The sequence below is a fragment of the Python bivittatus genome, unplaced genomic scaffold (genome assembly GCF_059951505.1).
Source record: "Python bivittatus isolate LINGU-HERP-01145 unplaced genomic scaffold, Pbiv_v1 ctg000330_np1212, whole genome shotgun sequence".
NCBI lineage: Eukaryota > Metazoa > Chordata > Lepidosauria > Squamata > Pythonidae > Python > Python bivittatus.
In genome coordinates this window covers 4,243,725-4,264,657 of record NW_028277058.1, presented here as the reverse complement: position 1 = coordinate 4,264,657, position 20,933 = coordinate 4,243,725, and the positions used below count along the sequence as shown (strand labels likewise).

Sequence of the window (20,933 nt, the reverse complement as noted above, 5' to 3'; positions counted from 1 at the left end):
TAGTTGATATACAGCTAATGCTTTAACCTCACCCTCCCCTGCAACAAATTTTTGGAAATGATAATATTTTGAAATTTATTCAGAAAACAGGTAATATAAGCTGCAGTTTAATTAATTTAATTGAAATTAATTGAAATAATTTAATTTAATTTAATTTTTGTTGGTGTCTGAACAGTTCAATGTTTTTAGTCTCAATCAAATTCTGAATCTAAATCTAAGATTCTGAGAGATAGTTGATATACAACTAATGCTTTAACCTCCCCCCCCCCCGCAACAAACTTTTGGAAATGAACATCTTTTTAAATTTACTCAGAAAAAAAGGTAATTATAAGCTGCAGTTTATTTCTTTTATTTTTCTTCTTTAAACTTACTAATTTCTCTTCTTCGCTCTTGTTTTTCACCAGTAACCAAGCTTCCATGATTTGCAAAGTTTTCCAGAATGCTATCTTCTTTTTTGGTAAATTAATTCTAATATAGCATAGTTAGAACAAGATGTGAGAGTACAGGATATGTGATTGGGCTGTTTGGGCCAAGAAGGAATGAGAATTGTGACTGATGTGTGTCTGTTTATAAAAGGTTGGTCTCTTTTGAATTTGTGGTTGAATCATTAATCTATTTCTGCATACACAATGGAAAAGGAATGAATATAAATCTAAACACATGAATGACTTGATGGTTTTTGATGAAATGCTAAGGGAATTATTGAAAAATACAAGGGTGATGAAAATTTTTGAATGTAGAAAGACCATTTTGTTTGTGTTTGTCAATACTGGATTGTGTGGGAAAATGGACATAGAAGAAAAGGAAAGTAAAAGAAGCAAAAATGAAAATATAAATGACTACAGAAAGAGAAAGTATGAGCCCTATATAAAAAGTACTCCAAACAGGATGAATGGAAAATGGACATAAGGAAAGAAGCTATATAAGCTGCTTGTCACAGAATGAAAAGATGTATGGTAGAGTACCATAGAAGTGTATGGAGTTTTACTGGTAGAAAATATGAAAAGGAATGCTTGATGGAATGAAGAAGTGAAAGAAGCTCTGGATGAGAAAAAGATGCATGCAAAATAATGTTTATGTAATATGAATAGAGACAAGAAATTGCAAAGAATTTAATCAATGAAGGCAAAGGATTATTAAGATTAAAAGAGACAGAGGAAATGCAGAAGAATGAACATAATTGAAAATAAAACTGATAACATTATTTATGATCAAACTGAAGTGAGAGAATGCTATAAGGGGTATTTTAAAGATTTTTATGGGTATAGTAATGATATATTAGAGAGTAGAATTTAAACAAATGGTACAAATGTTAATGTCCAGAAAAATTATAAAAGAGAAGTCAAAAATGCTGTGAAAAAGTTGAAAATTTTTAAGGTTACAATTATAGATGGTACAACTGAAGAAATGTTAAATTTTAGTACAATTTCCTTAATAGATGGCTGTGCAATATGTTTAACAGACATGTAATGAATGACTTCATTTGTGTCTGACACTTGAAAGAGTACTGTCACTGTTCTCTTGTACAAATGGAAAGATAATAAATTCAAAAATACAGGGGGCTTGTTAAGTGTGCCTGGGAAGGTGCTAGGCAGAATTCTGAACAGACAGGTATGAGGCAGAGGTGACAGTAAACAAACATAGAAAGTGCAGCATTGTTTTATGCCAGGCAGGATACATGCAGACCAGATTTTTGCTTTCAGAAAGTCATTGAGAAATGTGTGGATGTGACAACGAGAGATTATAGTGTGTTTGTTAATTTAGAGAAAGCATATAAGGTGAATAGACTTGAAAGAACAAATATATAAGAAATATTTTTGGTGACATTAGAGATGTGCTGGTTTGGGAAGTGAATGTATGTGTACTTTTGCATGCAGCCGATGGTGTATTATTGACTAAAAACCTGAATGATCTTTAGCAAATGTTGGATTGTGTCTTAAGCATTGATGTGAAAAACAGTTGAAAAGCAAAGTAGTTGCATTTGATAGGGAAAGTGCAATGAAAATTGCAAATTATGTATACATAGTGAAAAACTAGACCAATTAGAGGAATTTGTGTATCTTGGTAGAATTTTTACCAAAGATGGGAAAACAGATGGAGAAACCTTAAGACATGAAAATGCTAGTAGAAAATTACTGGTCTGTTGTGAGAAACAAACGTCAAAAGAAACCCAAATGAATATGTGAGAGCATGCTTCTGTCCATTTTGTTTTAAGGAAATGAGAATTGGGTATATAAAAAGAACCTTAAAAATAAGTTGAATGAATGGGAATAGATTACTTAAGTGTATGTGGTAAACCAAAAAGAGATAAAATTAAGAATGAAAGAGTGCTTAATTAACATGAATTGAAAACAAAAGTTAGTGACCAGTATGAAAGAAGTATATTGAGGTGATTTAGTCTTATAGAGAGAATGACCAAAGATCATATTTATTTTATTTATATTTATATTTCAAATTTAGATACCCCCCATCTCATAAGGAAGTGACTCTGGGCGGTTTACAATAAAACAACAAATAAATATTAATTAAAATACAATAAAAACAGCATAAAAATACAGTAAAACCAAACACATACATAAATAATAATATCTTCCAAGATGCTGGTGATTGAAAAGATACTAACATATGGGAGCATCTTCAAGGTGCTAGCCACCCCCAGGGTTGGTTGCCCCTTTTCTTGCCCCATGCCAGTTGGCAGAGCAACAAGTCTTGACTGCTTTCCAGAAGGACAAGAGAGTTGGGGCCTGACTCACCTCTGGGGGAGGGGTTATTGTTAGCTCATTACAGGTAAACCTCGTTTAATGACTGCAATTGGGACCACAACTTGGTTGTTAAACAAAGCAGTCACTAAGTGAAAAATCACAAGACCACAGCTGTGCTAATGATTTTAGTTCAGCTTTCCTTTCCTTTACAGTGTCAGAAGAATACAAACCCAAACAGACAGGTGAACCTAAACAGCGGGGAAGACTTCTGGAACTTGACTCGCAAGGAAGCCGGGTAAAGGGGCAAATCTTATAGCCCTTTTTCCCCACTCCCCTGCCCTTTGGAATGCTTACCTCAGTGCTGGGATAATTAGCAAGAAGAGAATTAATGTTTGTATTTACATTCATTGGAGAGGAAGGGATTACAAGGGAATAAGCCGGCAGACAATGGGGAATATATGTTGAAAGGAATTCACTAGCTCCAGCTGTTTGTCCAGCACGCTCACAACTGCGAACCACTAGCTGCCTAGGATGCAAAAAAAAAAGCCTTTAGTGTGAAACTGATTAGGATCTTGTCAATTTTAGGCAGCAGCTGCCAGCCAACTAATTAAGGGATCCCAACTTTTTAGGGATGCACTGTAGCTCAGGAAGAGATAGCTTGTTTAGGCAATCTCTGCTCTGTCTGGGAGGGGACAACGGGTCAGACACAGGACAACGTATACTAACTGATTGTAATAGCAAATGTGACAGATGCTGCAAAGGTCGTAAATGTGGGCATTGATCACAAAGTTACTTTTTCATCATAATTGTAACTGTGAATGGTCACTGTCCAAGGCAGTCGCTAAACAAGGACTACCTGTATAAGTATTCGTGAATGTAGGGAGAGTGAATGGGTTGAGATGAAGGGGAAAGTAAAAGAAGTCATGTTGGCTGCTAATAATGAGAGTCTCAAGATAGGTAGAAGAGATAAGTTTAAAAAAAAAATGTATGAATTGGTATATGGACCTGGTAGATCCAGGGATGATTTGCAAGTTGGCTTATCTCTTACTTCCTTTCTATGTTTAGCATGATGTTGCCTACCCCAAGAGACAATAATGTTAACCACTACTATTGCTTTAGGGATTCACTCTTGTTTATGGATGGTCCAACATGAAGGATTGGCACTTGGAGAATTAAGTTTCCTTTAATATATATAATTCTAATAAGGTTGAATTTTGGTTAAAGTTAGTTAATATTGGGTTTATAATAATCTGTTCTCAAAGAAAGAAGGAAAGAATCATTCTTTTTTCATCAACACATAGATCACTTTTATTTTTCCTATTCTTTTTTTAAAAGTGTAGAAAAATATATGCTGGAAAAGGATGGGAAATCTGAATACCCAATAAGATAATTACCATTATATGGTTATTTTTTGTTAAATTATGTTACAGAATTGATGGTTTTAAAAACAAAACAAACAAAATACTTCAGACATCTCTTCTTTTTACAGGGTTATACCAAGGATAAGTACGGTGAAGTTTACTGAATCTTTTGAAAGAGCATTACAGTTACATGTCAGATAGTACATTTTGTTTCCTATCAGGCTTAACAATCTTTCTTGCTAAGTGCTATAGTTGCATTTAGTTATATCATCAAACGCATCCGCAATGCATGTGATTTAACTCTGAACTGACCAAGTAAATATAAAATAAAACTTTTCTGCAACTAAATTATGTTACTATCTTTATTTTCCTGTACTATTATAAAATTATGCACATATGCATATTTCTGTGCCTATAACTTCATTGTGGAAGTTTCATTATAATAGAATTTATCACTGAATGAAGTCGTCTTAGGTTTGAGCTTAATCATGATTTATTAAATGTAGGTTTTATAGCAGTAAAGTAGCCAGTGATCATATTTTGACGATGAGCTAGATTCTAATTGTCCTCCATTGTGCAGATCAAAGTGGAACAGGTTTCCATGGAGCTTCAACTGACTCCATTTACTGTATTATTGCGTTCAGTACTGGACCAGCTGCAGGAAAAGGATTCTGCTCGCATATTTGCTCAACCAGTGAATCTTAAAGAGGTAAACTTTAATATTTCTGATATACCTAATATTTCATTGGTACAGTAGAATTTAACAAATATAACAATCTGCCATTGTTTTGACTGGAGAAAATGTTTAATATATTTTAACTACATTAAATTTAGGAACAGGAAAGGTGAATTGCTTCAATAATTACATAAATTCTGAAAGCATACAATATTAAAATAAATCTGAGAAAGATTAATATTTCAAGTACACAGTCCTAGTTTATTTGGCTTAAATGTTAACTTTTTTTAATAATAATGTTACTAAAGATTTACAGCAATAAAAACTAATACAAACTAAAAGGATAATAGAATAAAAAGAAAAAATAGAAGGCGCAGAAAAGAAAAAACTAGAAAAGAAAGAAAAAAGAATATAATAAAGAAAAAGAAAGGAAATATAGAAAGAAATAAGAATCATCACAAGTCTAAACAATTTTAGTAACTTAGCACCTTCTCTTAAAATGCAACAAATGATCTCTTCCCATATTTCATCTCTTATCTATAGACAAATCCATAAAACCTTGTCATTTCAGTCCTGATGTCAGCAAAAGTCCATTAAGGGTTACCAGAGATGATAACATATTTATTTTGGCATTGATCAAATAAACCAACTTTATATTCCTTCCTTTTACTTCTAGCAATCTTCATTTTTAGTCCGTTCAAATAATATCCTAGAATGTCAGGCCCAGCCCAAGAACAATGATGAAACAGTCCAGTCTAGTACAGTTCCTTTATTTGCTTATACCTTACAGACAGAATCTTGCCAAACTAAATCTATACTACAGCAACTAGCGGATATACCCTGTGAGATTCTAGGGAGTGGCTATCCTGAATCTCTTACTCTTCTCACACACACCCTGTGGATAGTGTTGCCTCTTGTCTCCTTTCCCCTCCTGGAAAACACCCCCTCCTTCCTGATAGCCTTGATCTCCCACATCACTCTCCTCGTAGATACATTCCATCACATAGAACTTTATTTCTTTTCATTTTTTCTTTGTCCCATCTCACAAAATGCTTCAGAGCTTTAACAAGCCTCTTTTGTAAATCCAATATAGGAAAATCATCCAGGCCGCTCTCTTGGTTTGTTATTTGTATATGCCTTTTAATTATTAAGACATCAGCTGGTTTCTTTCGTATGTCCAGTGTAACATCTTTTTCCATGTCATTCTTGTAGCCTGTCATTTTAAAACCCACTTTCAAATCAGTCTCAGTCATGTCAGGTAATACTTGTTCCTCTTCCAAAGAATTTAAACACAGTCTGTTTTAACTCTTAAAATTAAGTTCTGGGTCCGTTGTTCAAAAATATCCTTCAATAAGTCCAATGTTAAAGTATTTTGCTTCATTCTTTATTAGTGAGTGGAGTTTGAATGTTCTCCTTCAACTGTAATCTTCAGTTGCTTCTAGTTCCCTCTAGTGTCCAATTTTTAAAAAATAATAATAACAACAACAACAATAATAATTGTTGTTGTTGTTATTATTATTATTATTATTTAGGAATTCAAAACAAAAGCATTTTCCCATGGGAAGAATTTTTTATAATTCCAAAACCTTATTTCAAATTTATCTGAACCCTTAGTCCACTTGTGACTTTCTAAAATCAAAGTTTTAATCACCCTTTTGCTGTTTATTCCAGAAAAAATAAAGTCCCCAAACTTGTATTTAAAACTTCTTTTGCTAAGGATTGAAGGAAACTCACCCAGTGCTGTAAAAGTTGTCAATCCGAAGGTTTCTGATAGCTGAAAAGCAGTTAAGAAGCAATTTACAAAAGTGATTAGAAAAGGAAGTATGCAAATCCAGTGTCTTTTTGAGGCGCCAGCTGCAGTTTGAGCAAGATGGCTGTTCCTCATGTCCCAGAGCTCTAAACCTGCTGGAGACTGCTGTCTTGAGGTCTCCTCACAAGGATCAACTGTTTGGACCACTTGTGGGTGATCGCAAGTCCTCTCCTTGTCCTGAGAGAAATTACGAAGAGCCGATCTACTCGCCAGCTCTTCATTCCGCCATGGTCGTCAGCTCCACTTTTCATGGAGCTGTCTCCAGTTCACCATTTCTTCCCCGGAAGTCCCAGCTTAAATGTTAACTTGATTAGGTTAAACTCACTTTGAAATAAAAAGTGCATTTAAATATAGGATGCATAGAATAAGATGCAAAAGCCAAGTTCCAAGTTGTCAACAAATGCACTATATTTTTATGGCTCATATTTATTTTTATAATGAAACCAGACCATTTTGCTTTTTCTTAATATTTTTTTAGTCTGTTGCAATTTTTCAAAACAATATTTTGAATTTTAGTGTATTATTCAAAGTACATATAAGAATATGCAGAATATTCTGTGCATAGAATAGGCAGTTCTGGATGGCTGATGCCCAAACTGAAACAAACACGTTCAGGCGTGGACAGTTGTCCAGACTATGGACAACAGGAAAAAGGAAGGTCAGTGGAATAAGGTAGCATGCAAGATTTAAGGGAGGAAAGGGAAGCATAGGAAGATTGTGGGAAGGTTGGCAGACTTGTTGAACATGAGTGGAACCAGGGGTGCTATTCAGGTGGTAACAGTCAACTAAAGGAAAGGAATCCATAGGAAGATTGGGGGAGGGTGGCTGACCAGTTAGGTATTTGATCCTTGAATTTAGACGCCACAGGAGAAATGGCAATGTGCAGCTGAAGGAAGGGGAGGGGAGAGAAGATTGGAGTCAGGGTGGGTGCACAGACCAGGAAGATCTTTCCTTCCTGCTATTTGTAAAAGAAAGCCAGATTGGTGTAGTGGTTAAGGTGTTGGCCTAGAAACAGGAGACAGTGAATTCTAGTCCTACCTTAGGCATGAAAAACCGGCTGGGTGACTTTGGGCCAGCCACCCTCTCTCAGCCCAACTCTCCCCACAGGGTTGTTGTTGTAAGGAAACTAGGAGGAGGAAGGAGTATTGGTATGTTTGCTGCCTTGAGTATATGAAAGAAAAAAAAAAAGCAGGATAAAAACCTAAAAGAAAAAAAAGGTGAAGACAGGAGATGGGGGAAAATGCATCTGCTTACCCTGTAAGCCCCTCCAGATTTGTCTTGGTCAAATCCCAGAATGATTGACATCTTGCAGGGTTTGGTTCAGTCTCACACACACAACACCCCCATCCCTAGAATGGTCTGACTGAACTTCTGAGCCACAGTGTGTTCTGTGCATGGAACAAAACACATGTTTTTGTTTCAGGCACTCCCATAATTATCTGTCTATCCTATACATGTCTTCCATTTAAAAACTGTATTTCAGGTTCCTGACTATTTGGATCACATCAAACATCCCATGGATTTTTCTACTATGAGAAAACGGTTAGATGCCCAAGGTTATAAAAATCTCAGTGAGTTTGAAGAAGATTTCAACCTTATTATTGAGAACTGTATGAAGTACAATGCAAAAGATACAATATTCTACAGGGCCGCCGTGCGGTTAAGAGATCAAGGAGGTGTTGTTCTGAGACAAGCTAGAAGAGATGCTGAAGCAATTGGATACAATAATGAAACTGGAATGCACTTACCCGAACGGCCTAAACTTGAATCTCCTCCACCTTTTACCTGGGAAGATGGTAAGGATTTAAATGTCAAATACTGAAGCAATATTTTCAAGTTTTTTTATGAACACACATGTTGTTTGTGTGTATATTCCACACAGTAAATGAACACTTTTAGGCATGTGGCAAGAATTGTATATAATTAAGTATGTAACAACAATCCCATACTGCAAATTATTTTAAAAATAGTTCTGCATTTAAAAAGTGAACTGTGACGCAGAAGGACTGCTATTAAAAAGAAAAAAAAAAAAAAGGAAAAGATGACATACTATTTGAAGTGTGTGTATATTATACCAATAGAAGAGAATATGTGTAGCTCAGGGCTGAACTGTGGAGTCCTTGGGGTTCTCTGAGCTTGGTTGTTTTCTTGCAGACATTTCTTTACCCGGCTAGGTAACATCTTCAGTGCTAGAATGGAATGGGGTTTGGTCTCTATTTATATACAGTGGCATGCCCTGCCACTGTCGATGGGGGTGGGGGTTTTGTTTTGTTTTATTTTTTCCCTCTGGTAGTTCCTTGATTAGGGTATTGTTTACTGCTGATTGTATGTCTGATGATAATTTTGGTGTTAATCTCTGCTTATCTGGGTGATGATTGCTGGTGAGGAGATGTTCTGGTCTTTTCTTTTCCTTTTTATTGTCTCTTTTGAATAGTGTGTAGATGTTGTTTATCTCTATGTGCCTGTTGATGGCTGCCTCTGAATAGGCAGCAGTCATCATCCAGATAAGCACAGATTAACACCAAGATTATCACCAGACATACAATCAGCAGTAAACAATACCCTAATCAAGGAACTACCAGAGGGAAAAAATAAAACAAAACCCACACCAACACTGGCAGGGCATGCCACTGTATATAAACAGAGACCAAACCCCATTCCATTCTAGCACTGAAGATGTTACCTAGCCAGGTAACAAAATATTTGCAAGAAAACAACCAAGCTCAGAGAAGCCCAAGGGCTCCACAGTGTGTATGTTATGTTGTGTTATGGTGCTTTTGAAACTGGAATCCCTTTGAAGATTCTGGTGCTTGGAAGAGACTATTTGCCTGATGAATGGAACACTTTTGTAATGCTTAAATATGACTTCTCTCTCTTTTCTTCACTGTCCACTTACCTTTTCCTATATTTTCATATCTATCTACTTCTCTTCCCTTCCTACTGTACTTTATTTCCTTCCTCCCTCCCTGTTGGAGAAGAATGTGTCTGGTTTCTATATGTGAGAGAGGATGATTGGTGTAGGCAGATGAGGATCAATTAATATAGTAAATGCCGTATTTTACAGATAATTTTAATTAGAAGTTATTAATTGGGCAAGTGATAGGGTTGTTCTGGATTCTTTTAATCTGTAGTTGGTAGCCCTAAATTCACATGGCAGGAAAGGTGGGCTTTACAGAGGGATTTTGTTTTCCTGTCTATTCTTCTTTTTCTTGAATTTAATATTATTAAATGTAGGATTAAATTTACCTTTTGGGTCAATATGGTATGTGTACCAGCACTGTTGTGGTAACAATTCATCAATTACTTTGCAATGACATTTCAGGAAAGACCTTTCTTTTGCTCAAGGTTCAGCACTCAAACCATGGATTCTACCTTTAAAACACTTTATACAAATAGTATGAATTCCTTCTTGAATAATGGTGGAAAACAAAAGCGGGTCACACTAATAGATTTTAATAGATTTGTAGATAATTATTGATGGCCTTCTTCACCTTACATTATTCCACTAGTCCCTTCTCAGAAAATAAATTATTTTCTGCATCATTAAGTAACCCCCCCCCCATTTTAAATGTTTCATAATTTTTGGAACAAGTTTCAGCTTAATTCAGGGCTATATTGCATTAGATATAAATGTCTCTTCCAGAAATTGATGTCATTTTCTTTTAATAGAATGGCTGGAGTCTATTACTGCTAGAGCTTTGTAGTATGAAAGTAAAATGGGGAGGAGGGGCTTTGCTTAAGGCTACTCAGTATCTTGAATAAACAGGTGTACAACCCGTGTGTTTTAACAGCACATGACACATGTTGAAAACTTTGAAGTGATACATTGCCTTGAGATATAAGAATAAGTTGTGCATGAGTGATATAGAAAACAATTTTTGACTGGTTAAAAAAAAGGCTCACCTGAGCAATATCTTTAAAGCAGAGGTTAGATTTGGTCAGTCCTTATCTTGCAGTTGAATAAGTGGCAGCTATTAGTGCTGTGCCCTTAGAGTAAAAGTCCACATGCAATGTGGTTAATGTTGTCTGTGCATTGGATCTGGAAAAGTGATGCTGTCATTAGTAATACTGTACTCCACATTGGATTGCTGCTGGAAGAATTAATTTTCTAGCAATCAATATATAAAGTTAATATATTAAGTCACTTGATTGCCAGATGAGCTCAGAGTTATCTGTTGAATGGCAATATTATCTGACTCTATGAAGCCTTGTAAAAAAAGGTTCTTAAGAGATGCCAAAGTCTGAATCTGAAATATAAAGTCAATGCTTTATCATGCCATTTTGGGGCTTTATACCAGCAAAATCCTGCAGCAAAAGCACAGGGAGATTTCATGTTATAAAATAATAACTAGGGTAGAACTTCAGGTCTCTGTTGTGTTAGTTTAAATAGGATGCCACTTCATTGTTTGCAGTGTAAGCCAGTTAAAGTTGCAGCCAGTAGCTTTTGTTTTATTAAGTATCACTGTTGCAGCTGAGTCATGCTGTTCCGTATGCCACAGAAAAGTATTGTAAAATGCCTGTGTTTTAATTCAGTGGATAGGTTACTGAATCCTGCCAACAGAGTACACATGTCTTTGGAAGAGCAGCTGAAAGAATTGTTAGAAAAACTTGATCTCACTTGTGCAATGAAATCCAGTGGGTCTCGGAGCAAACGAGCAAAGCTTCTAAAAAAGGAAATTAACTTGGTTCGCAGCAAGATAAGCCAGCAGCATCATCAGCCCCCTCAAATTGAATCAGGTTTTGGAAGTTTTGAAGAAGAAAATGCAGTATTGGAACACGAAAGTGAAGAAGAAGGTAAGAGACTTCTTGATTTAAGTCATAATAGTAGATTCAGAGGGAGAAGGTTGGGGGTGGGTAAAAGAACTAATTTGCTATTAGTTGTAAAGTTTGAGAAGTCCAAAACAGTACTAAATAGAAGTATAAGGGGTAATTCTTTTTTTGGTTATTGCATAAATATAGCTTGAAATAAAATTCTTTCTGCTATTTTCCCCTGCCCAGATTCAAACAGTATGTTTTAGTGGTAAATTCTGAAGCCATGAGAAAAACCTGTCCTCCTTTCCCCCATATGCTCTTTTGGGGAGGGGACGGAAGGGGAATGGAGAATTTAGAAATATTTGCAGTGGCTACTGTTAACACCTAAATTTATGTTATCAGTTCAGCATAAATTTGTTGATGTATTTAGTAGACTTACAGAGCAGCTTCATGCATTTTTATTCAGAATAAAGATTCCTTCTGTTTTGTAGAGATTACTCTCAGGTAAATACATGTAAGAGTGCAGTTTCCAAAATGTTAGTTTTGTACAAGGAGAATTGTAAATATGTTCAATACTAGAGGAGGAGTAAAATGCAAAATGCTGTAATAATATCTTTGCTTTTTACCTCTAAGAAGTAGGAAAAATACTGTAAATAGAAACGCTAGATTTTGTAGAAAGCAAAAGAAAGTACATGCAAGACAGACATGCAATCACAGGACTAATATTTGGAAATCAAGTTAATTCCTAAATAATTTATAATCTGTAAGAGGTTGGTGGTGGTGTCATAGCCAGTTTAATGGGAGAGGTGAACAGGTTAAAAAAAATCCAAATTGTGGTTCTAAGTCATAAAGAGAGAAGATGCAAGATATTTGTTTCCAGAAGAGCCTTTTATAACCTGATGCTTTCCAGATTTATCAGTTGACAACAACTGACATTGTGGAAATTCCGGTTGTGCAAACTGTAGTGCAGGAACTGGGAAAGCTATTCTAATTTTTCCAAACTAGATCAAAAGTCAGCAGAGGTACATAAGTGACAAAGGCCCTTTAAGCACTGTCATAAAGATGCCTGCATCCTTTAGGTTGAATATACACACAATTATTGAATGCTATAGATTGTCTTATATCAAAATCTTGATGCAATATAAATAGTGTGAGTAAAAAGAATTGTCTTACAAAACATTACACTCAAGGTATTTTTTGGTTGTTGTTTTAGTGTTCCATCAAATTTTCAGAAATTTCATCTTAAAGCGGGGATGGTTGGAAGAGAGATCCAAATGTTACATTTTCCCTTTTGACCTCCATACTTTTAATATTACAGTATCTTAAGTATAAATAATGGTTTTGAGTAAACACGCACACAGCAAATTGCATTCTGGCACAATGGAATATAGATTAGACTTTTTTCAAAAAGCCATATATATGCAGACTTGTTCAGTTTCTTCCAGATTGAAGCTGCTGGTGACATTCCACATACCTTTATTAATAGAATAATAACTTGAAGTTCATAGAGCAGTAAAATGAATTACTATATGAATAAACCAATGACAAATTTTAATCCATCAGAAAGGATCAGTTTTTCCCTTTAGAAGAACTCTGTATTTGTCCACAAATTTCATAAGGTATGCTGACTAAAATCTCAGAAATTGCTCTAATTATATTCCCACTTGAAAGGCATTACATGAGTAAAAACAAAAAAAGAGTATGTCAAAAAGATAAACATAAAATAAGGTAACTAAATAGTTCATTATACAATGCAGTATGGAAATGCTGCTACTATACTTAGTTATATTCATTTTGGTGGGATTCAGATGGCTATTCCTTTCTTTGCTGTCACAGAGAAGATATCATTACTAATATTTCCCTAAAATTTGTAACTCAGGTGGATTGGATAGCCCTTTCATTATCACAGTCATGGTCATATATCTTAGTCAGCTATCAGCTGTCCCTGATCTTCCAGTGTCTCTTTGCTTCAGATCATTTAATTGATAGGAATCTCAATATCCCCCTTTGTAAATATAAATTTTAAACCCCCTGAATTGATTATTTAAATATAAAATAACATTTTATAGTGGAGGCTTTTTAAGCCTCTGCAAAATAAAGTAAAAAGGTTAATATATGAATAAATGTGTGCTCTGAAATTATTTTTTTCAGCCAAATTATCACAGAGGTTAACATCTGGAATTGGGATTCAGATAGATTAGTAAAATTGTACAATAATAAATTTGGTTAAATTGGTCAGTAATTTCAATATGTGTGGGAGGATACATGTGAAGAATAACACATGCAAGCTATTTTCAGGGGTTTTCTTTTTGGTTTGTAGTCTGCACAAAAAGCATCCACAATAATATAGCCAGGCTGAGATGCTGACAAGGTAATTTTATAGAAATAACTATCTTGTGTATGTCCTTATCTAGTCAGTTAAACACATGTAATACATGTTGTCACTTAACATCCACTTGTTAGTGACTGTTTTGAAGTTATGATGGCACTGAACAAGGGGGACTTACCGTTAACGAGTCTTGGTAGTTGTGGCCATTGCAGTGTCCCTGCAGTCACATGATTGCCATTTATGACCTTAACTGCCGGCTTCCAAAAAGCAGTCTCTGGGGAAGCCGACAGGAGATCACAAATGGTAATCACATGACCGTGGGACACTGTGACTGCGTGGGATTTGCCTAACAACAGCAACTGGAACTGCCATCGTAAGTTGGCATGATCACATGATGTTGCACTTTACAATAGCGTAGCTTAATAATGAAGTTCCCGGTCCCAATTACCATTGGTAAACAAGGACTACCTGTATTTGGAACCTAAATAAGAACATTCTAAAATATTCTAAAATTCCTCATGCAAAACTGCTGTAAAGAATCTCTAAAATGTCATTCAAATAAATAGAAGATAAAGAGGAATTGATAAGAATCAGTTGAGTTCTCTCAAATAATTTAATATTTTCTGCTAAAGTATTTTAATTTGATCAAATTGAAAATTGTAGCCATAATTATAAAATTGTTTTTTAAATACATTAGTTTTGCCCCATTCTTTCAGTTTTAAAAAGAAAAATAGATTTATTTATTCAGTGTATTCTACCCAAGTATAAATACTTTTATAAACATTGTAAACCATGAATACTGTTGTAGTAATATAATATTTAAAGGCTTAAATCATCCATATGAATCAGAACTTTTAAGTTGAAGTTCATAACACCAAGAATTCATAATGTTGGTTCCAGTGAGAGTTTCTACTATCAAATAAAGACATTGAATATTAAAGCCAATCTTTTTTACTTTTACAACATTCCCACATAAATATAGGCATTAACTAGGACAGATAGTTTGTTTAAAGTTTACATACATGAGATGCTTTACTTTGTATCAAACAATATTTACTGCGGGCTACGTATTTGATACTAAGTTTTATGTAGTAGCTCTTATAACTATCAGTTTTCAAAAAAACAACTTTATTAATTTTTTCAGGAGATAAATCTCCCCCTAAACTTGAACCATCAGATGCATTACCTCTTCCTTCAAACTCGGAGACTAATTCAGAGCCACCAACCCTCAAACCAGTAGAACTCAATCCAGAGCAGAATAAATTTTACAAAAGAGTAAAATTTGACAATGAATTGTATAGTACTTCCATTCAGAAAGAAATAAACGGACACACTCCAGAACACTTACTTGACAGTAATCTCAGTGAGTCGACTGTTTCTGCTGTAGCTGAGTCATCAACTGATGTAAACAGACGTACATCAATTCTCTTCTGCAAATCGAAAAGTGTAAGCCCCCCAAAGTCTGCAAAGAACACTGAAACCCAGCCAACTTCTCCACAGCTAGGGACCAAAACCTTTTTGTCTGTAGTCCTTCCAAGGTTGGAGACACTACTGCAGCCCAGGAAAAGATCAAGGAGTGCATGTGGAGATTCTGAGGTGGATGATGAGTCCCCTGTAAAGCGTCTGGATACAGGTAAACATTTGTTTTAGAATACTTTTTGAAGGTAACACAAATAACTATTGAATATATTAAATTATTTACATTAAATTGATAATATAAATACAGAACCTGCTTTGCTTGGTATATCTTTATCTCTGATTAATTTCTTTTATTTCTATTGTATTTAAACCTAGCTCTACTTTTGGTACAGTAGATATTTTTTCCCTGATCTTAAAATCTGGCTATATATGGTTCCCTTTGTTTCTAATGAACAAAAATTACTTTATTTGAAACTCAACTGCAAAATATATCAATGTCCATGTAATACAGGTAGTCCCTCAGTTAAGAACGCCCAGTTTAAGGATGACTTAGAATTAAGAATGGAGCCTATTATAGCAAAATTTCAGTTAAATACACAATGATTTGAGTTAAATACACAGTGGTTCAAGTTCATTACGCACTACTACTTATACAGCATTATACAATAATACTGTTCCAGCTTACAAACAATTTTGACTTATTGGACAGATCTTGGGAACAGAACTCATTCTTAAACTGGGGACTGCCTGTAGTTTGACCATTTCTTTTGGGGCATTGAATGAGATGGCATTTGAAAATGTGTGTCTGTATGTGTGTATATATATATGCGTGTGTATATATGTGCGTGTACATATAGGTATATATAATGTTTCTACAAGTATTTTTTCAGGGCTGTATTAAATAGATTATCAGTTTTTATATACTTCTGCAATAATTACTTTGGGTTAGGTTTGTCTGGTCTTTCTGTGGTAGGTTTATGCAGTGCTTTTAATGAAAGCTAAAATTGTGTATCCTTAGTGTTGATAACACTAATCTGAAAAAAAATGTTAAAATTCTGAAATTTTTACAAATGAGTTGGTAATAGACTTCTTAATTACTACATTTAATTTTAGCATAGATTGATTGATTAAATAAACCTATATAAGCCCTAAAGTGATAGAAATTAATGTATGATCAGGAATTTTATCTCATGTTAAAGTCAGCATGCTTCATCAGAAATCCTGTCCACATGCTTGAACACATGCCGTTTTCTAGATATTGGGAAGTATATGATATGCTATCTGCAAATTTCTTTGACTTTTTGTTCCTGAAAACAAATTACTTGGACCGTGAAAATCAGTTTATCTATGTGCATACTCCTAGTGTAGAAAATGGTACATAAATACTTCACATTTACATATTCAGAGGTTACCAATCAATATAAAATGAATTCAAGAAGTCCATGTTTCAGTGAGTAGCACAATATGATTGATTATTTTTTTTTATGCATATAAACTTATAAGTTCCTGTTTAGAAACTATGAATTATACCTGTGAATTTGGATCTGTGAACCAAAATAATAATGATTGGCTAACTGTTCAGCATGTATTATTATTTTCTTTAAGACATTGTTTTTTCACTGTACATATTTTCTGGCTGAATGTACCCTCTAAGTCTGTAGACCTTACTTTGTTTTGGTTTGAATAACTGTATGAAAATGATGAAGCCCAAATTGTAGCTCCATGATGGCCTTGTAATTATTTAAAGATGAAAGTTTATAAATTTTCAGAATTTATAACAGAAATTTCATAAGAATTTCAGTAATTTACAAGTCAGAATAAAATGTGACAAAATGAAACACCGCATCTAACAGTACAAAAATAATGTCAATCTTAAAAAAAAGAGAATTCTTCAGTTTGAGGCTAATTCAGGTAAAAGCTCTTCAGATAAAAAGGGTTTCATTTTCTCTCCAAAAGTTAATAGAAGAAATGGGAAGGGAGCTTTCTTAAGGAAGAAGAGAACAATGCAGTGCTGGGTCTAGATTTTTTTTTTTTTTTTCAGATGATGGAAACCATTCATAGAGTTCCCTTAGATTATTTCACTTTCTAAGGCAGAAGGGAAATAGAAAACAAAACAAATAAGATCTAGTGTGTATTAATCATCATATTGAACTGAATTTAAAACTGAAAAAGTAAATGATACAAGTTCCTTAGAACTCCAGCTACAGTATTTCTACTCTAGGAGTGAGTCCCCTTTCTGTAGCTGTGGGGAGAAAATAGCTGACTTTTTTCCACCTTACTATATAAAGTGGATACAAGATGTTATGTCACACAAGTGGCTGACTTTTTCTTCATCTTCCATTTTGAGGGTTTTTTTGAAAGGAACATTTAAAAGATATTGCGCTTGTTCACATTTGATGGTTCGTTGCCAGATTTGAGGGGGGTATACTCCTGGGCGGATCTGGAGCTGTAAGATTTCGGTGTTGTCTGCATCTTGGGGGCCTGCCTATCCATGTATTGAACTTCTTAGAAGTGCCCTGGATGAATAAAAAAAATATGATTTAATGGCACATGAGCATTATCTTGACTATACATAGGCATTTTGGAATATTGTGTCTGGCTTAGTGCAGTGTGCAAAATTGCATATCATTTAAAACATTCCAGCTGCTTACATTTAAGCGTAATCTTCACATTTCATGGAACTGTTTGCTTAAATTGCTTTACTATCTTAGAAAGGTAAAAAAATAATGGCAGCTTTCACTGTCTGCCTGAAAATACAAAAGCAGGAAATTTGTACTTGGTGAACTGTGCTTTTAAATTTGATGCTTCAAACATGCACATATTGAGCCATCAAAGAACCATTCTATCCTGTTTCTGATAGTAACAAACCTTCTGATACTTCCAGAAGGTTCACAAATAGGAATGATGATCTTTCTCCAAGTTAACATAGTGCTATTGATGTACATTAAGTGAATCAGATTGCTTCAGTTAGTAATTTGAGTAGCATGGTTTTTATGAGATGTCCCTTTTTTACCTGAAGTCTGTAGCATGACCTCAAGCATGATCTGGGGCACTATATATTAGATTTAAACCAGTATATATTGGGTTGAATCACGCTTTAATTCCACTAGATCAGTGATATTTAAGATTGAAATACAACTCTAGATCCACTTTAATGTATTGTGTTTTTATGTAAGGATTGGGTTACTGGGAATGCATACTATGGGAAGCAGTTCTGTTGTTTGCTACTATGGTTTGGGGAGAATTATGAGAAATGTTCCACTGAAGTGTGGAGAGAAAAATATTCTAACAGTTGTATTATTATTGTCATTATCAGTATTTCTAGGCATAATTTATGTGGGTAGAAAAATATTCTAACAGTTGTATTTTTATTGTCATTATCAGTATTTCTAGGCATAATTTATGTGGGTATTTAGATAAATGTTGAAAGGAAACTGTATATTTGAATGATGTAGTTGGAAGTAAAGGAAAGAGGACTTTATTTTTCCTCAGAACCTCAGATTTTTTATATATTTAGAAAGTGTCTCTTAAAACTTTAATAATACAGGTAGTCCTCGCTCACCAACCACTCATTCGACAACCGTTCTAAGTTATGATGGTGCTCCAAAAGGAGACTTATGATCAGTCCTCAAGTTGTAGCATCCCCACGGTCACATGATCGCAATTTGGGTGCTTTGCGACCGGCATGCATATACAATGGTTGCAGCATCCCACAGTCATGTGATCACCATTTGCTACCTTCACAGCCAGCTTCCAACAAGCAAAGTCCATGGGGAAGTTGGCAGGAAGTAGTAAATCGCAGTCACATGACCACACTTAAAGATCCATGGTGATTTGCTTAACAACCACAGCTGAAACTGACATGGGTTGGCATGCTCACGTGACCTTTCACTTAATGACCATGCCACTTAACAACAGAGTTGCTGGTCCCAATTGCAGTCAGTAACTGAGAACTATCTGTATCCTGATAATCTTAGCATTGTGTTAGCATTATTGTGAGACTTACTGTTTGTTTATGCACACAAATGTGTACATACACACATTTTCTGGAAAATTACGGTTATTACCTGTTTTAATTTTATTCCATCATTGTTTTACCAACACCCAATTACAACAGGAATTTAATAACTCCTTTTCAAATTTTAGCATGAAATAAAGATTATGATTTAATTCAGATTAATTCATGTAAATTAGTTCAGCACAGAAAGTATTCAAGTCTGGGATGGTAAAGGGGGAAAAAAAGACTAGGGAATGGAGTCTTGCTGTTGCACTTACTGATACTTTCCTTGTGCCTGAGACATAACCGTACTGATCCTTGGATAGATAATGTAAACGTTCAAATTTATAAAATTGAGTTCAGAAGCACTTCGATATGAAGCCCTAGCTCCTATAACTGTATAAATATTGAATGAGTGATTCGTGTGTTCTCTGTAAGGATATGCCTATATATTTGGTGGGTGAAGATGAAATAGCTGACATTCACCTTTTAGACCTCAACTCTGCTATGTGTTCTGGGTCTTTGGAAACAGATTTGTGTTTCAGCCTCATCAGTTTTGTCTTTTTGTGAAATGAGTGTTTTTGACTGAACGCATTTTATGGTAGACATTTTAATAAATAATGCTTTCTAATAACTTAATCCTCTAACTAACTTGAAAAACTAACCCTCTAGAGTAATATGCACTGTGTGTCTTAACAGTCTCTTGCAATGTTTTGTTAGACATTTTTAAAAGGGAAGGGGTTATTTTGTACAGCACATGTATAGAAACATGATCCTACTAAACAAAACAAACAAAAAATTCTAATGCCCTTGAAGTGAGATAAGCTTACCAAACAAACAGGGAATGTAAAGCATTTGAAAGGAGCTCTTGCAGAGCACATTGGTATAAGCAAAATACCCCTCCTTGAAGTGTTAAAACAGTCATTTCCCCCAGAAAGTTTAATATAGTTGCTTTGAGGCTTCTCCCTGCTTGTCTCTATATGTGTGTGCATATGCAGAGGTTTTGCTGATGGGCGCAGCTTATGTGTTGTCTGTGAATGCAAACATATGGTACCTTTTTTGATGCTTGAATAGAGTTTCACTTTCCTATTCATTCCACTATAGATAAATTAGTTCAATTAGTTTAGTACACTGAACACATTTTAAAAAAAATACAGGGAGATATTTAAACATGGACACATAAAGAAGATGACCTCACAATTATTGGGAGGTGTGTAAAACTGAGTAAAGATTAAGCCCAGGCTTAATCTGTATTCAAGTAAAAGGATTTCAAAGTTACTATCAGTGTATTTAATTTCATATAAAGAAAATCAGTTTAGTATTACTATTCTCATTTTTTTTTCCAAACAAGATCCTTAAATATGTATCTTGGGCAGTAGCAGTGGTTCCTGCTGACTTAAAACAAAAAAAATCTCAAAATAAGGATTTCCAACATTTGTGCAATCTTTGAAACCTAGTTTTAGAAAATTCTACATCTTTGTGTAGAACTGATTTTTACTAAATGTACTGTTGGCAAAAGATGTCCAGTAATATAGAAAACAACATCTTGTTTTTGTCAAAAATACAGAAAATGATAAAGGTGCTCAAAGGCCATCATTCCTTCTCTTTGAGCCATTGACAATTTCAGGCCATGGCGTTTTAAAAAAAATATCCTGCCTAAAATCTAAGATGCATTATCTAAGTATATTCCTAGTCTGTTAAAACTCTGTTTTGTAGGTTTAATTTCTTATCTAGTACATACATTCTTTTTTATTTATTTATTTTTATTAAAAAATTTGATTACAAAAGAAAAAAAAACATAAAAATGATTTAACAAAAAAGTGAAAAAATACAACAGAAAAAAGTGTTAATATATAACAATAAACAATTTTAATTCTGTATATGCTT

The 20,933-nt window shown here is 34.5% G+C and overlaps 1 protein-coding gene across 3 annotated transcripts in view; it reads left to right on the top strand.

The window, feature by feature from the left end:
• Positions 1 to 20,933, top strand: part of BRD1 (bromodomain containing 1) — a 57,583-nt gene that overhangs the window by 21,498 nt on the left and 15,152 nt on the right. For 2 of the 3 annotated variants that reach the window (XM_088141646.1, XM_088141648.1), the window contains exons 5-8: positions 4,644 to 4,772; positions 8,033 to 8,345; positions 11,083 to 11,343; positions 14,775 to 15,263. In XM_088141646.1, coding sequence (XP_087997772.1) covers positions 4,644 to 4,772; positions 8,033 to 8,345; positions 11,083 to 11,343; positions 14,775 to 15,263 — 1,192 coding nt within the window. The remainder of the gene's footprint in view (positions 1 to 4,643; positions 4,773 to 8,032; positions 8,346 to 11,082; positions 11,344 to 14,774; positions 15,264 to 20,933) is intronic. The other variant, XM_088141647.1, reaches the window with a different exon arrangement.